At 37.3% G+C, this 17,578-nt stretch overlaps 3 protein-coding genes across 5 annotated transcripts; 2 read left to right on the top strand and 1 right to left on the bottom strand.

Annotated features, from left to right (window-relative positions):
- The first annotated feature begins 495 nt into the window (after positions 1–495).
- Positions 496–6,034, top strand: Ktub (Tub domain-containing protein ktub). Its single transcript, XM_071708833.1, has 8 exons — positions 496–695; positions 1,335–1,470; positions 1,641–1,733; positions 2,056–2,228; positions 2,341–2,508; positions 2,568–2,913; positions 3,232–3,384; positions 3,489–6,034. Exons 1-8 carry the CDS (start codon positions 654–656, stop codon positions 3,620–3,622), a joined length of 1,245 nt encoding a protein of 414 aa, XP_071564934.1. The 5' UTR covers positions 496–653; the 3' UTR covers positions 3,623–6,034.
- Positions 5,853–12,435, bottom strand: LOC139773968 (uncharacterized). Its single transcript, XM_071708829.1, has 7 exons — positions 11,966–12,435; positions 11,420–11,508; positions 11,166–11,308; positions 9,233–11,030; positions 8,909–9,118; positions 8,743–8,804; positions 5,853–8,536 (listed from the first exon to the last, which is right to left on the bottom strand). The coding sequence occupies exons 1-7, from the start codon at positions 12,091–12,093 to the stop codon at positions 8,345–8,347; spliced, it is 2,622 nt and encodes an 873-aa protein (XP_071564930.1). The 5' UTR covers positions 12,094–12,435; the 3' UTR covers positions 5,853–8,344.
- Positions 12,436–13,132: 697 nt separating this feature from the next.
- Positions 13,133–17,400, top strand: Nap1 (Nucleosome assembly protein 1). 3 transcript variants are annotated; one of them, XM_071708835.1, is made up of 8 exons: positions 13,133–13,281; positions 14,636–14,784; positions 15,253–15,542; positions 15,665–15,824; positions 15,905–16,042; positions 16,128–16,275; positions 16,380–16,499; positions 16,709–17,400. In XM_071708835.1, the coding sequence occupies exons 2-8, from the start codon at positions 14,641–14,643 to the stop codon at positions 16,867–16,869; spliced, it is 1,161 nt and encodes a 386-aa protein (XP_071564936.1). In that variant the 5' UTR covers positions 13,133–13,281; positions 14,636–14,640; the 3' UTR covers positions 16,870–17,400. The 3 variants fall into 3 exon arrangements, with proteins under 3 accessions (XP_071564936.1, XP_071564935.1, XP_071564937.1); XM_071708834.1 differs by having other exon boundaries at positions 13,180–13,357; XM_071708836.1 differs by lacking the exon at positions 13,133–13,281 and adding an exon at positions 13,443–13,972.
- The last annotated feature ends 178 nt before the right edge of the window (positions 17,401–17,578 follow it).

Here is a 17,578-nt window from a genome sequence, read left to right as displayed (position 1 = left end):
ACCGGAAGTCGGCATTGAAAAACTTGAACAAAAAGAAAACTTTAACTTTTATTTTTTCTTTTTTTTTAATTCTAAAGAATTATATCCATTCCTACTAATGTAAATTAACTTCCTTGGTTTAACTTACTTTTTATCTTTTTTTAATGTCCATTTCTACCAAAATAGATTAACTTTAAATTCAGTTTAACTTTTACTTTTTTCCCATCAATTTCTATCAACTTTAAATTCGGTTTAATTTACTTTTTATCTTTTTCTATTCTTGGAACTAGAAAAAGATGAGAAGTAAAATTAAACCGAGATTAAAGTTATATTAAATTTGTCTCGATAGAAATGGGCATTTATTTCATCGCGTCGCAATTGATCACGGCCACTCACGGCGGCCGGTGCTCGGAATTTTTTTCGGAGACCGACCAATCAGAGGAGCCTTTATTGAACTGGCCAATCGACGACTCGGGCCATTCCAGACTTTTGCGACTTTTGCGAGTCCGCCATGAGAGAGCTCCGGTGAAGGCTACACGGAGCTCGGGGCGAACGGTTGCCTAGGTACCGCGAGCGAACGAGTGTGTTTGGAGTAAACAAAGCTGACAAGCCAGCGGCCTGGGGGGCCGCGCATCCCTGTCGATCGTCGCCCTGACAAACCGATTTCGCGCAAAATGACATCGCTCGACTTGCGCCAGCAGAAGTTGGAACAACAGGTGCGACTTGCGCGTAGCGGATAAGCCGAGACTTTTTACTTGTCACACGTAAACTCTCTTCGGGGCGCGTAACCTCGCACCTCCTCTCGTACGGTGTGGCGACTCATTTAACTTGACGAGTGTCACGAGTGTCACTTGCAATCCTGAAAGAATATCAATTTATGGGAAATTTATGGGAGGAGGACTGGCCTCCGATGGTATTTCGTTAAACACGCGAGCAAAACATTGAAACCCGAGCTATACCTTTCAATACCATTAGATGAATAATTGATGAACACTAATACGTAACAGCTAATAATAGGCAGCTTTAATCATTCGAATTCTTCTCTGTTTGTGGTATAAGGCCTAAGGCCGTGTATTAATAGACATTACGCTGTAGCTATTTTATTTAAAAATTTATTTATGTACGAAATAAATGAGAAATATTTTATGAACTTGATTTAAATTCAGCCTATATTATTGTATTGTAAAGGATGATTTGAATGAAGTTTTTGAATATAATTGTGAGTTACCGAGTTAATTTATGTCTTTAGATAGTTGTTTTTCAAATTGCGATATTAGTTCTTTATAGTTTTAAATTAGAAAATGATACTTTATGTCATAAAGTAACTTATTCATGTTCTGTGTTAATCGATATAGAGGCAATTGATCGCGCAGAAGATGAAGCAGAAGAGGCAGACTGGTGCTAGTGGGATGGTACAAGCATCTAATGTATCTAGTGCGCAGCTGACGAGTCACTCAAACAAATGGATGAACCCTAATAAGGAACTTCACGGTAGTGTGCAAATAAAATGATTCTATAATTGCTAGATGCTTATGATCGAGCACAGTTATCATAGATTTATGATATATAAGGCAGATATATAATATATAATTTTTAATATTTACTTAATATCATAAAAATGTGTAATAAAATCGAGAATAAATGTTTTAATATATTTGCAGCGTATGATGGCCCATTACAGTATGCTATGTTTCAAACAAATACAGACGTGGGACCTTATGCAGAAAGAAAAAATAGTGAGGGGACAATTAATGGTAAACTTATTGTTAGACTATTTAAAAGTAAAATACACATCCATAGGCGATTTTTGGTGATTGTTTGGTATGGTTTGGTACATATACCAAAGTTGCTATCCGTGGTTGCTATTGGTTTTGGTGCAGTTTGGTAACCTTTGGTTGCTTATACCAGAGTCACGCCAAAAATCGCCTCATGTATGTGTATATTATTAGGGCGCTAAAAAAATAATGATGTTTTTCATCCCTTGTCAGCATCAAGCATTCATCACTAATCACTAATACAAAAATGAGTCATTTTCTTGTTTTAATTATGTATAATTTTGTTTATTCAAAATTGTAGCAATGGTCAACGAAAGAGGCTTATATGAAGGTTCCCAGAGTACTGATTGCGCCGATGAGGAATCGTCACCCATAGATTTGCATTCACCCTCGGAATCTCTCCCATGTTCCTCACCACTTCGAGTGGCACCGTCGGAAGGACCTAATACTCTTATTAGGGAAAATAACTCTTCCGTATGTATTATACATACTATAATGTATAAATATGCTCTGTGTATAAGTGTTTTATTTATAATATACAAATGCTAAGAAATAATTCTTGAATACCTTATTGTGCGTTTTGCAGAGCCCAGAATTGGAGGGAAACGTAGAAGGCAATATCGAACAGTTTGTGTTACAACCGGCAAATAAAAAAATGCATTACAAATGTCGAATAACGCGCGACCGAAAGGGAATGGACCGTGGTCTTTATCCGACTTATTTCTTGCATCTAGAACGTGATTACGGGAAAAAGGTACATTTACATTCGCTTATTTTAACGGTTCGTCTTCTATATACCGATTGTACTTGCAGATTTTCCTACTGGCTGGCCGAAAAAGGAAAAAAAGCGCAACGAGCAATTACTTGATTTCGACCGATCCAACAGATCTCTCGAGGGGAGGGGAATCTTACGTCGGTAAACTCCGATCGAATCTTCTGGGGACACAGTTCACAATTTACGACAACGGATACTCGTTGATGAAAGATGATAAACGCGACGAACGTTTCAATCCACGGCAGGAATTAGCCGCGGTGGTGTATGATACGAATGTTTTAGGTTTTAAAGGCCCGCGTAAAATGACCGTTATTATACCGGGTATGACGCCCGATCAAAAGCGAGTGGAGATATGTCCGCGACTTGAATCAGAAACCTTGCTTGGTAATTTATAATTTTAATATTAATATAATATATAAGACGAGATAAGGCAAAAAAAAAAGAATAATATTCTAGTACTGCGTGCCAAAAATGTCCTGTGAAATGAAATAATATATACATGCGTATCAGAGTTTAAAATTATATAGTTAATTGTATAATTAAAGTTACTAACGAAAGTTATATAATTACATAATAATACAGTATTGTAACGCGGTATTGCAATTGAAATTGTAGCACCAACAGAAAACTAAATTAGTACTTACATTAGAACTATCCAAGTAATATATTTGTAACAAAAATTGTGTCTTTTTATACTTTCAGAACGATGGAAATTAAAACAGATGGACAATCTGATAGAGTTACATAACAAAACTCCCGTATGGAACGATGACACGCAGTCCTACGTTCTTAACTTTCATGGGCGAGTGACTCAGGCATCTGTAAAAAATTTCCAAGTCGTCCACGATAGCGACGGTAAGGCGAGACTGAATTTTTTTTGTATTTTACAGCATACATGATGTGATATTTTTCTGTAATTTATTTTAAAAGATTTATTGTTGGATTTCAATTAATTTTAGTGGACTACGTCGTGATGCAGTTTGGACGTGTCGCGGAGGACGTTTTTACGATGGATTACAGATTTCCCCTTTGTACAGTTCAGGCATTTGCCATCGCTCTGAGCAGTTTCGACAGTAAATTAGCGTGCGAATAACAACGCGACCGAATGGCATCGATCGAAACGTCAGTTAAGTACATACTTACCCACGAGTTACTGTATCATTCTAAATCGTTAACTTACTAATGGACAATCAGTAGATTACCAGGTACCAGTCTAAATATGGTACCCGGCGTATTGAACCGTTTTATAAGATAAAACGTGAAACGAGAATCGCTCTAAATGTGTGTTCACTTTTCATACTTCGTAATGAGTCTATTTCTATACTAAATGTGTGTAATGCGGAATGATGACTTCAATATTATTCATGATAAATCGATATAAAGGTGTTGAACTTACATAAAAATCTCGATAGCGTTACACTTGAAACACAGCACGTTATGTTTTAAGGCTATTTTCATTATTTCACATTAATTGTGAAATAATTACTGCTGTTCACTAAAATGATGATTCCTCGGCCAATGATTCAGAAAACTAATGCAGTATACATTTGTATGTTAAATATTGGAAACATATTTTTATGAATAACTCATATATACGCAAAGCGTTTATAAATAATAAGACATAAGTATCTGATTTTACAGTGCCTTGGCATAATATTCGCTGTGTTTTTGAAAAATGATATTTACATTTGTATCTGTTTCGTTTTCATTGAAAAGAAACTGATCTCGTTATTAAAGAGATCACTAACAAAAAAATAAAATGTACGTTTAAATATTTCGTTAATAATTCATGTGCGCATTAATTATCAAAAACGAACATCAAAAAGACTCGTTTTTTTACACGTATTTCACATATATTTCATGAAAAATTATTTATTTATTTATATAATATTTAATAATAATCTGTATTTAAAAAAAACAGATCCCGATCGTAATAAGATTATGATTAATCGGGATCTTGTGTATAAGTGGCTACAAATCATACAACTCTTTATTTTATCACCATATGGAGATGTGCAATTTTCACTGTCACTAAAAAATTTTGAATATTAGATATATAGAAGCACGTAGCGCGTACACCATTAATCATAAATATATCGCGCACATCTTCAATCAAATTTCCTCTGATAAATTCATTCGGGATATAACAAGATATGTCGTATTAATATAAGAAAATATTGAAATTATCGAATATTATATTAATTATTTATGATTATTATTTAAATATTATTCTAATTATTTTGCATCACTTTGCATTATGCACAACAAATAATCGGGAGTTACTTTTAGACTAAATTACAAATGTAACATCTTAAAAAATATAATTCAAGATGCGAGATTAGTTAAAAAAATATGTGTTCACATATTATTTATATATTGTGTGTATTATTTAAGTTATAGATATATAGAGATATATATATAAGAAAACGACCAAAGTATTTTACTGAAATTTTCACGATTTTTTGCAAAATAAGTGAATTATTTAAACGTTTTACTTAAACATTTGAAGCATCAGATGATTAGGTAATATTTGATACACAGCTATTGTCTAATCATCTGAGTGCATCTGTTACTATGGTAGCTTTTAACGTAGTAATGTTTGACGATTAATAGAAACATATTTATTGCAATACTTTAAAAATAGGTACCTGTATTATATAGCGATCGCTATAGTTATCGTATTTATATCCGTAATTATCCTGTCCTTTTGTTTACATCATTGGAATACTTTCACATTCCACTTCTCAATTATTTTAAGTATATATGTATAATGTATATGCAGTTTTCGTCCTATATTCTACTAATTCATGTGCGACGAGATGCACATTTATTATCCCTATTAGATGCGTATTGTCCGTATTTTGTATATTTGTATCACTATATTACAGAAATGTTCTTATTTATATCTCTACTATGTGATTAAATTAATCGGAATTATTTATCGGACAGCAAAAGGCATTTTGCACATTCGATACAACAATTATATGTTTATTTATCGGTGTAATCGAAGAGTATATGTCTAGTCTTTTATTGTACCGGTAATAGTTTTGGTACATTATGTGTAACGTAATAAGTTATTCGTTCTTCTTTTATAAAAACGTGTGAAAAATGAGAGAAAATCATACTAAAGTACGTACTTTTACTAAAGTGATGCATTAGTTTTTATACGAAATTAAAAAAAAAAGATGTAATAATAATTTTAATCATATATTTATATTGTTTATTAAATGCTGAAAAATGTTTTTCGATGCGAGACATACAAAACAATTTTATAAAAACGAATGCATCGTGTTTGATTCTAATAGAATAGAAACGGGTGAAGGTACGTAGTAACGTGTATATTATTTATTATTACAAGATTTATAAAAGAAGTAACATTTCCAGCATTATTTGGGCAGTAAAACTTGATAGATTAGTGAGCGCATTTTCTTAGTTTTTGTATTTTCCATGTATAAAAAACCGCTGTTTGTATCTCGATTAATACAATAAAGGCACTTAAGGTCTAGCACTTATCGACATGAATAAAGATTACGATATGATGATCACTTATTCAGTTTATTATTTACAATGGGTGGCGATCGTGGCGCAGAGAGATGTGCGCTGCTGTAATGAACCGAAGATTTGAGTTCAAATCCGATTTAAAATCGTCACAGTTTTTCGTTCGCCACAGTTTGAAAGGTAATAGTAACCCACCGAGAGTACTTTGTCATGAGCCCTTTATCCTGAGGCTTCTGAAAGATAAAGGTGGCAACTCCGATATCAGATTAGGGCGCGATGGGCTAATCACCCTTCAGCCCAAAATAAATTCGATTATTGAAACCTCCTACAGGCTCTATGTTCCACAGAGACTAACACCATTTTATTTATTATTTGTACTTATAATAGGCATTCACATTATTTCAATTCTTGTTCGCGATTAAAATTAACTTGCGTTATCTCCCTATAGAGAATAAATATTAATAATGTAGAATTTAATATTTTTTCCCGCAATCTAATTAATATAGAATATAAATCACTCGATATAATCTTACGATAGAATCTTATGATACCCCCCTATTCTACAAAAAAAGTTATTTAATTAATGTTATTTATATAAAATGTTATTTATATAAATAACATTTTTTTAAATATATTTCGTCATGGTGTACCGTAATCGTAATTGACAATTCTTTAGAGTATTCAAGTTAAATTAGAAGTTTGCGTGCTCTCTTTTCGTAAATAACGAAGCAAAGCGTACGAACACTGTTGTTTCTTCATTGTGCAGTATAAGTAATTTCAATCCTTATTTAGCAAGACAATTATGCTTCGTAAAAAAATGCATATATATTAAAAAGTAATAACGTGAGATGATACTTCACATTACTAATTTTACAAACTAAATCTATAAGAAGTGTAACTTCGTATTCTCAACCTTAGTGATTTTTTTTTCTTAATTGTTTTGTTCGATTCCGAGCATCGTGACCTTTCTACATATATCTGTGCGTCATATATGGAACTTACAATTTAACGCCGATTCCAAGCGGCTTTTTATAGAGAAGAGGGTGCTCATGGCAAGATACTTTCGGTAGGGTTGCCTCTCCCTTCTGCGAGGTGACGATCGAATAAAACTTAACGATTTTTGGCCGAATTTGAATTTGGATCATTGGAACAGCGCACATCTCTCTGCGCCACTAAATAAATAATTTAGTAATTATCAATGTATAAAAAAGCTTTCTATACAAAATGTATATGTATCTATATGTATGCGATACAACAATATGTGAATCACAGAATATTTTTATGGTTTTTATTTACTTTTTTTCCAAACACGCGTCGAACTTGTGTTCAATATATTAGTATTTCAATGGTTGAACAGGTACTGAACACCTGATATGAACGTACAGATCGAACAATTTTTCTTATACATATATATCACTGTATCAACCTTTTATAATTTCTTTGTATCGTGTAAGCGTGATGATATGTCTGAGGTGATTTGACAAAGTATGACAAGCAATTTTATGAAAAGGAAAACGAACAGGACGGAGATGAGATACAAGTTGAATTTTGTCTGCAAAAATGTTAATTACACTCGCAGTCTTGTTTCCGTGTAGGTACATACATCTTTTATAATTTAATCGGCCGATCTGTCATTTATTATTTAATAGAAAAAAATATTTGAACGATTTTTCATAACACTATATATATTCTTATGTACAAAGATTTAAGATTTATTGCAATTGTTTGTATTGACTATTATGTAAAAAAATAGCCTTTGTTTTCGGCTTTTCGTATAAAACACCGAACGAAAATGTCAATTTCTACATCATATAGAAATTACAAACAATATCAATACGATCTACATCTTGAAATCTTAGTTTTGGCAACGATAAAATTTACGACTTGAATGATCTTACTCGCGAAATAGATTGCGTTTTTTAAAATATTATTTAGCAATCAATAGACAAACTCCTGAAATATTTTTCAAGTTTGTATATAATAGTATAAATAATTTTCAAGCCTTATTTAGCAAGACAATTATGCTTCAAATCGTAAAAAAATGCATATATATTAAATATGAATAATAACGCGAGACGATACTTCACATCACTAATTTTACAAACTGAATACAAACAAACAGCACGCAGATATTAATAATAATAATAATAATAATCCAACTTGGAAGCTCAATAATACTGAATTTCTATCAGCTTCGAGAAACTTATCGTTACTATATAATAGAACCGAAAATATCCCCGTTATTCTAATCGCCATATTAGTGGTTAAACTTTGTGAGTCTCTACTTTTCTTTATTCTGTTTTTACCGTTCGGGATTTCATGTGCATCCTTTTCTCAAATCGGCTTGAGTGGTTTTCGCGTTCGGTCGTACAAATCTGAGAGCCGGTATACGCGACGCGGGTCTAGGAATTCCGCTTATCACAGCAGCTGGCTTACTTCCGGTACTCCAATTGGTTGGCTGTCTCAACCGAGTCTTATTCTCAATTTTAGGCACTACTTGATTCGGACCCTGCAAGTCAATTTGTTTATGTAATTGTTACACATATATATATATATATATGTAATAACTTACTTCTAATTCTTCTAACCAGTAAAAAAACATGTAAGCAGTAAACTTGTATATCGTAATGAATAAGTTTTGATTAGCTATTATTGTGAAACATTGAAATTTCGATTTCATAATGTCACAGCAAGTTTACATAAAGTAATACATACCTCTGTCTTTTCACCCACTACACTTTCTTCCTTGGTCTTCGTTATGTTACCTTCGGCATTTCCTTAAAAGATACATGTATTATTATTTTATTTATTAACTTTACGTTACTTTAAGTTAAAGTTATTCATTATTATATTTTAATTCTAAAACAAATTATTTAATTACCTTCGTTGTTTAATGCATGACTAGACCCACTGGGGCTGATTATCGGAGAGCTACATTTCATACTCAAGTCAGTATTTTGTAAATGTCTGTCAATTTCGCAATGTTCCACACCATTTTTCAGAATTGGGGAAGGCAAGTCCGTTTTCGCTTCGACCCACGTGTTCTCTAGAACTTGTCTGCACAGTTTGGGCGCTGAGTCCTGTTTCAAACCTAAGGATACAAATGTAGAATTAGCGATTTCTTAGCGATACTTTTAATTCATTTAAATTTAAAATCAGTTTCATAATTAATTCTATATTTTCTAAATAATAACTTAGCACTTACTCTCTTCCTGCATTCGCACTATTTTATGTAATTGCTCGGCATTCATTGTTTGTCTGGTGCATGAATTATGACTACTGCTGTCAGAGCACGTACTGAGTCTGTCATCCAGGTCGGGAGCGCTGTGAACGCTGTGGGTGCTCTCTATGCTCTCTGTCGAACCGGCGATCACGCCCTTCATCGGAAACTGATTATTCGCATTCACATTGGCCTCGAGCAACCGTTGCTCGGAGCCGCTCTTCATCTTCCCGTACAGATGCAACCTGCTCGTCAGTTGCAACTTCTCCGCGACGTTCTGCACGATATTGGGTTGCGAGCCCTTGATGTATCCTATACTAGACATGCCTGTACGACCAACGGGCATGCCGCCGGCGCTCTTCAGCGAGCTCGACACAAGATTGGGATTGGACTTCTGCAGGAACTGCGGTAACTTCGATAACGCTCTCTGTACGTTTCGCTTCTGCTGCGCCTTCGTAAGCATGGGTTTGCAAAACGTGCTATCCATGCTTGGGCGCGTATCGATGTTCTCACTGGCAGTGTTGTCAGTTCTCTCGATAGGGTTGCTCTTCTTCGTGAAGGTATAAAATTTACGTTGGTCCATTGGCAATTCCTTTTGAGCGATTACAGCCGTTTCGTTCTGACTTGTACCCTGATTGGCCATCGCCGTAAACGCTGTTTTCTTGTACGTGTGGAATCTGTTAGTCTCATTCTCGTTACAGGCTACGTGAACATTCTCCTTGGTGTCCCTCGAGCCGGGATGATCACCAGGGATATGATTGTACGTGGAGTCCAGTTTGCGCTCGCCGCTTCGTTGAATCTCTGCCAGCAACTCTCGCCTCAACGACGTGGGAGCTTTCAAGGTGGGACGCACAGTTGGCTGCGGTTGGTCCAGATGCTTCGTAGCGAATTTCGGTGCTGCGTCCAACATGTTTGGATTCATCGGCGTGGATTGATTATAGATAGGCACCTTGAAAGACATATCTAAAGCGCTCTCCTTCGCGAGTGTCTCGCGCGTGAGAAGGACCACGGATTCGATTTCATCCGACAGAACATTACACGTTACATTCAGATCTGCTTTATTTACGCGCATGCTAGGTATGTACGTGTCGTTAATCGACATGGGCGAATTTGGTCTCTCGGCGCCTTTCGCTAAGGACAGATATGTAGTATCTAACGACTTGACGTCATTAGTTGCTTTATTTTGCGATTGCACGAAGGTAGCATTAGCGTTAGGCTCGGTTACAAAAGTGGAAGACAAAGTAACTATTTCTCCTTTGCCGAGACTCGATCTTGATGGTGAGGATCCACTAGGAATTCCAGTGTTGTACGTCTCGTTCAAGCCTTTATCCAATTGAAGAGATTCTTTGCAGGTGTTGCTTAGAGTATTTGTATGATTTATCTCATCCAGGGTATTGTCGTCGTCCTGCATCACGAACGTTTTGTTGACATTATCGGAGTTTGAGCTTTCTTCCATATCGCTAATGCTTTGAGCCATGTTCTTATTTATCACTGATATGTCGTTTTTAACGAATATGGACTCGTTTATAGACGCGATAACAGACGCACTCAAAATAGAAGGCTGCGACACGTTCATCAATAGATCGCTGAACTCGGGTTCGTCTAAATTTATAAATGAATCTATTCCTTTGGACTGCGACAAGTTTAGGAAGGCTTCCATGCTTTCCTGCCCTGACATCGCGGAGTTTTCGTCGGATAAAACATTCATCGCTTTGGTGGATGGCTTCAAAATCGGTGGCACATATTCTTTATCTCCAATCGTTGCAGGTAAACATTTTCCCACCTAGAAGATAATGACACAACATTTTACACACTCAAGTAATGTACTACAGATCTTAATTAATAACTAAGAAATCCATTTCAATCAATCCTGATCAATTAATTTCTAGTATTAAATCTAGAGAGAGGGACAACCTACATTTTCTATGTGCGTAACATCCTGTAGCTTCTCTTTATCCCTCGTAGAAGGCGGTAGTCCTTCGAAAATCGATTCAAAGCTCATTCGAGCCGATCGTTTCTTAGGTCTCGTGAATGTTCTAGTGTCGATGCATTTTCTGTTATCTAGATACATATTAAATTTAATCGCAATGGTAAGCAATACTCGGATTATAAGATAGTAAATCAAGCCGAGAATAGTTAGCGAACAATTTAGCGTGATATCATGCTTTGTACTTTGAACATCCAATTCCGGTTCTGTCTTCAGCCAGGCATATAGATCCTGGATTGCAGGTTCGGCTCGGCGTTGTAGGGGCATGTATAACCTAAAAAAGAATAAAAATTTAATCAACGTCAACTTATTAACTTTGAAGCAATAAAAGAACATTTAACATAACATTAGTACAGAATATAAAAATGTTTTCTCTGTCCTCTATATCTCCAATTTATCTCAAACTTACACGCTATGGAAAAAACTGGTCAATATATAGACAATTCTTAAATATAATTAAAATTGACTCAAGAGCAGCAAAATGCCAAACCACATAAAGAAAAATGAAAGAAATCTATCAAGTCGATGTACGGTCATTTTCTTCTACGAACAATACATGCTCTCCTGTCAATTTCAATTGTACTGTTACTTAGTATACATATGTTCGTTATATTTTTATTCGTTTCCCCGAGAAGTAAAAATCGAGTGGGAACGAAAATGAAGGTAAACACGGTGAGCGTGTTCCTATGAAGGTGCGATTAAAGGGCCACCGACGGGCGTGCGACACCCACCAATCCTCGTCGTCGTCGAGCTGCAGGTCCGAAAGGTCGATGCGATCGACCTCGTCGACGAGGTAGCCATCGTGAGGGTGTTCCGCGCTCGTGACAGTCTCGCTCGGATCCGTGGTGCCCGCTGACATATTTCGCGGCCGAGTGTTATCGAGTAGCGCGTATACGTGCACACATATTTCACCGTTCCCGGGTGCTCGGCGCCCCGAAGACACGCGCGACACGAAAATAGCTCAGCGGGGGGAGAGGGAGAGAGAGAGAGACGGCGGAAGGGAGGGAGTGGACTTAACTCGCGACAAGCAGAAACAGGAGCGACGTCGATGACTCTCGCTGCGGATTGGGAGGGAAAAAAATATGATCACGGCCACCGAGGTCTAGGACCTCGTCGCGAGACATAACCACGTCGAACGCGGATGCGCGAAAACTGCGTTATTCGAGTGCTAATGTCACGGCGCGCGCGGCGCGAGGATCGATCATGGACATGGACGTCGCGCACCGGACGGCGAATTCGAATTCCGAAGTCTCTAGGCTTCGATCGCTTTTATTGGAAGACGTGATTTTTCCGGGCCAATGGCGACGTCGCGACGTAACCGTGCGAGAGAAACGGTTTCGCATCTTTTGTCCAGATCGATCGAGCGATCGGCCGATCTCGATCTTTTATTTATTTAAAAATATGTCTTCTTGAAAATTACAAAAGTTTCGAAGAAAAAATATATTTTACTCGATATTTCTCGATGTTTTTTTGTATTTTCCGATTGAGTGCGGTGTTTCTCTTGTTTCAAACGTTTTGCTTAATGCTTTTTAATATTTTTAATTTCTAATTCTTGTAATATATGCTTCAATTATTTTTCTCTTTTCCAATATTCTTAATGAAAGATTTAATTAATCTTTATAATATTGTACTTTTGTACTCTTTCCTTATTCCTTTTTCTTCAACATCTGTTTTTAACGAATGAATAATTTTTAAAATTAGAAAAAGATAAAAAGTAAGTTAAAAAGATAAAGAACCGAGATTAAAGTTAATCTGCACAAAAATTAATGAACATACAAAATTGTACCGTTTCAATTTCGAGTGCCAGAAAGCGCAGCACTTCGCAGCCGCGAGAACGTCGAACGCGTATCGACTATCGCGGCGATTCCCGCGCTTCGACCGGGTCGAGACTGTCGAGAGCCGGTCGAGAGATCGCGATTGGTCGCGATTCGCAACCGCCGTTCTCTCTCATCCCTCTTCGTGTGTCGCGCATTTACCCGCGGCCCAACCGTCAAGAGGCAGCGACCGGTTCGTCGTGCTCTGTTGTTCGTTCCCTGGTTTTCGTCAGGTTTGGTTTTCACCTCTCTCTCACACTCTCGCTCTCTTCTCGCGTGCTGATCCCGACTCCGTGTGATTCCATCAAGGTACGACCCGACAGAGAATCCGGAATCCGCGCCTGGCGCCGTGGGGCCCCAGGGCGCGCGGCGCCAGGATACGACTCGCCGCACCACGTCGCCGTGACGTGATTCTCGCGCGCGCGCTTTGTTCCCCCCCACGTCCCATCCTCTCTTTCACGTCTCTCGTCGCTTCGCATCCGGCGTTCCACACGGTTCCGTCATCTCCGCGCCACGTGCCCCGTACCCTCCCGTATATTCCTTCCTCCCGTCCGAGTTCCCCGCCGCGAGCGAAGCGGAGCGTCGCGAGGGCGCGAATCCCGGCGCCTTTAACCCTCGTCCTCTCAATGTCATTCCGCGCGCGCCGTCGCCCGTCTCGCTCCTCGCCGACGCTCTCGCTCCTCGCGACCGCGATTCTCCAAAAAGGGGAAATAACCTTCCCCTCGAAGAGGACCGACGTCAGGACCGACTCGCACGGTCGAGGGAATCGCGGAATTTGAAGCGCAATTCCTAACCCGCGGCACCGTACGCGACTCGCGAACTCTCCCTCGACGTGCGTCTCGTGTCCCGCGTGATTGGCGCGTCGTTTTGCGTTACTACTGCACCGAAGCTCCGTAATTTCTCACGCAATCTCGTCTCTCCGGTGTAAGTCCGGTGCACACAATTCTAACACGCTCTGCAAGCATCACGTTGCACCCTCCGTGTCTGAGAGATTTAACCGATCTTAAAGTTTATCACCCCCGAAACAGGGGGGTCTGTTTTCTATTGCTGCAGAACTAGCGCCTAGGTCAGTTCAGCAATAGAAAACAGACCCCTAGTATCTACCTTGTAGTTGAGTTGTTAAAAAACAGTCTTTTTCACCAAGGATTCTGTCCCTTAATTAAATTACATGAGATGACTTGTTCCTACTGAGAATGTAAAACATTTTTTTTTCTTTCGTTAAATTCCCCCTTGTGACTGTCAAGAATTTATGTTACTTAGAGATAGATTTTTTTCTGCTTTCATTATATATGTATTTAATAATCAAACTACTTATACGCTTCTTTATCTATTCATTCTTGAATTACGTTGCGAAAAATTAAGTATTAGAGACCTGGTCCTAAAATTAGTCTCTCTTGTCTGTTCTTTTTATTCATATATATACCTAGCAATATACATTTTGCATAAATGTAGCACTGCTTCAGTGATCGAGCTAAAGCGGAGTTAAAATTCGAGCCGATTGAAGAGGGACGATTAGCGAGCTCTTAGATTAATACAGATAGCCTCGGCTAAAGGTAGAGAATTGATAGCGACGCATTTGAATTGTAGTAAATATGACAACCGATCCGGAACGCGCCGCCAATACGAGCGGTACAGAATCCGTCGAAGACGAAGACGATAACCATCGCAAAATTTTACGTAGCAATGATGTGTTAGCTGCTCTTCGAGGTGGTGGTATTACTGTACCAGGATTAGAGGTATTGCAATATTATTTCCCGTCTTCATTCGGCGAACTTTACGTACACACATATCTTCGAATTTATATAAATTGGATCTTATCAAACGCGCTCGCGCGCGCGCGTTATTTTACAGTGGTATTGCAAGTTTTTTTTTCTGAATTGCATGCTTTCCTTAACGCTTGTTTGCTTTCACATCCCATTTAACCGACCATTTTTGACCGAATGATACATCATGTTTGTTACGCATCTCGAGTTGTGAATGTCATCCATAGTTTGCTGATTTGAGTCAAATTTCATATAAATGTTTTTCTTATCGCCGATTCATGTAAACCAATAACTTGCAATCTGTAACTCTCAATCAATAACTAATTATTAAAGTTAAAAAAAATATGAAAAAGAAACTTCAAAGAAGCTGGATAAAATATAAATTATTAACTTGTCGCGTTTGACTGTGAAGTTTCACAAGTGTATAAATTGCGTTTTTAGCAAATGCAGTCTCTTCCTGCTCCCGTCAAACGCAGGGTCAAGGCACTGAAACAACTGCAGCTTGTCACTACTAATATCGAGGCTAAATTTTACGAGGAGGTCCATGCCTTGGAATGTGAATACTACAAAATGTGCGCTCCCCTGTACCAGAAGCGGAGTGACATAATATCGGGCACTTATGAGCCAACCGATGAACAATGCGCTTGGGAAAGCGATGATGAAGAAGAAACGCTAAACAATTACATGAAGGAGAAGGCAAAGATCGAGGATACTGTAGAGATAAAGGATGAGTATGTTTTTTTTTTTTTTTTTAATTATTATGTACCTGCTTATATAAGAAATTAAGAAAAATTAGATTTATTTTAGACGTGCAATTAATTACTGCAAATTAATTTGTGTAATATGATTTTAGAGCGACGGAGAATGAGGATGATATTAAAGGCATCCCAGATTTTTGGCTAACAATATTTAAGAATGTAAGTACACTATCCGAAATGGTTCAGGAACATGACGAGCCGATCTTGAAGCATCTACATGATATTAAAGTAAAATTTCTGCCATCGAATCCAATGGTGAGCTACAGAACGAAGTAATATAATTAATAATTAGAGAAGAAGCTTGATTCAAGTTAATATTCCTTTTTTTTTTTCAGGGATTTGTTCTCGAGTTCTATTTCACGCCCAACGAATATTTCTCTAATTCAGTGCTCACTAAAGAATATATCATGAAATGTACTCCAGAAAAGAACGATCCGTTCAGTTTTGAAGGGCCAGAGATATACAAATGCAAAGTAAAGCTTTTACTTGATCTAATTAAGTTTTTATTAATTAAGTATATAAGTAATTATGATACTAAAAAGAGAATTTTTTTCGTAGGGCTGCGTGATCGATTGGAAGAAGGGCAAGAACGTTACGATAAAAACTATTAAGAAGAATCAGAAGCATAAATCACGAGGATCCATGCGTACCGTGACGAAAACGGTTCAAAATGATTCCTTCTTTAATTTCTTCAGTCCACCAATTGGTAATTAATATTTCACGTACTTTTTAATTCTCCGTGTATAATATAGTAAAATTACAAGTCGACATACTTGATTCGTAATTTAATTTTGGTGTAAACATCTTTAGTGCCAGAAGACTCGGAAGCCGATATGGATGATGAGACTCAAGCTCTACTAACCAGCGATTTCGAATTAGGCCATTACATTAGAGAACGCATAGTTCCTAGAGCCGTACTCTACTACACAGGTAACGACCATGAATATTATTCTAATTTCCTATCGTGTAATGACGAATGTGACGCAACATGTTTATTCAACGTTAAAAAAACCTACAAACGCGCGGCACGTAAGATCGATAAAGAATCACATATTAATTTCAAAATGTATCTACTTATAATCAGAACATTTGGGGTGTATTTTCGAATAGTTTTCCTCATAAGACAGATTTAATTTCAGGTGAAGGCTTAGAAGACGAAGACGAGGATTATGAAGATGACGAGGAAGGAGATGATGACGATGATGATGATGAGGACGAGGAAGAAGAGGCTTCCTCTCCCCCTAACGCGCCTGCAGGTGGCAAACAAGGCGATGATCCCAATGAGTGTAAACAACAGTAGAATTACATTAATTGCGACGTAATGGAAAAAAAATCAATCGTTCGTGCGTTTACAGTATGCAACAACACACTAACGACATTTCTGACCGATAACTGCCTAGATAATCCTGCACCTTGTGGCTCCAAATGTAATCCCTGTTCTTCGTGTCAATCATCTAATCATATCATATCTCCTATTCCAGATCAAGCATAGAAACTCTTCAACATACCAGTGATACAAAAAAAAAATATAAAAAAGAAATTATGCGTACCAAACCTTTCCTATACTCGCCGTTGACGATGAGTAGAATGTGGCGCCTCATTATACCTGTGCTATAAGGTCTAATCATAAGTATATTGATAATTGCTCTCGCTCTCGAACACTAATTATTATCAATTTTTCATTGCTTCATTTTATACTACTTGTTACGTTTATATGTGCCGACAGAGAGGTTGGTTGAATTCTTTTCCGAGAAACGCACGTTGCTCTATGAATAAATTTTTGGGTACTGTTGAAGCATTTTTAATACAAAAGTGGAGAAAAAAAAAGTTATTGCTGTTTCATTCTTCTTTATATTCCTTCACATAAAGTATTCCTCCCAAGACTTTCGTAAAAAAAATGAATTTTTGGTGTTATTTACAATTGTTATATTGATCATGCTTCCGTCTATAAACTCATGGAAACGTTTGATACAACAATTTTGTATTATGTCGAAACGGCTCCGAATATT

Source organism: Temnothorax nylanderi, unplaced genomic scaffold (genome assembly GCF_030848795.1).
Source record: "Temnothorax nylanderi isolate EJ_2023f unplaced genomic scaffold, tnyl_v1.0 TNYL_tig0072_pilon, whole genome shotgun sequence".
NCBI lineage: Eukaryota > Metazoa > Arthropoda > Insecta > Hymenoptera > Formicidae > Temnothorax > Temnothorax nylanderi.
Note: the sequence above shows the minus strand (reverse complement) of the source record. Positions and strands in the feature narration are given on the sequence as shown.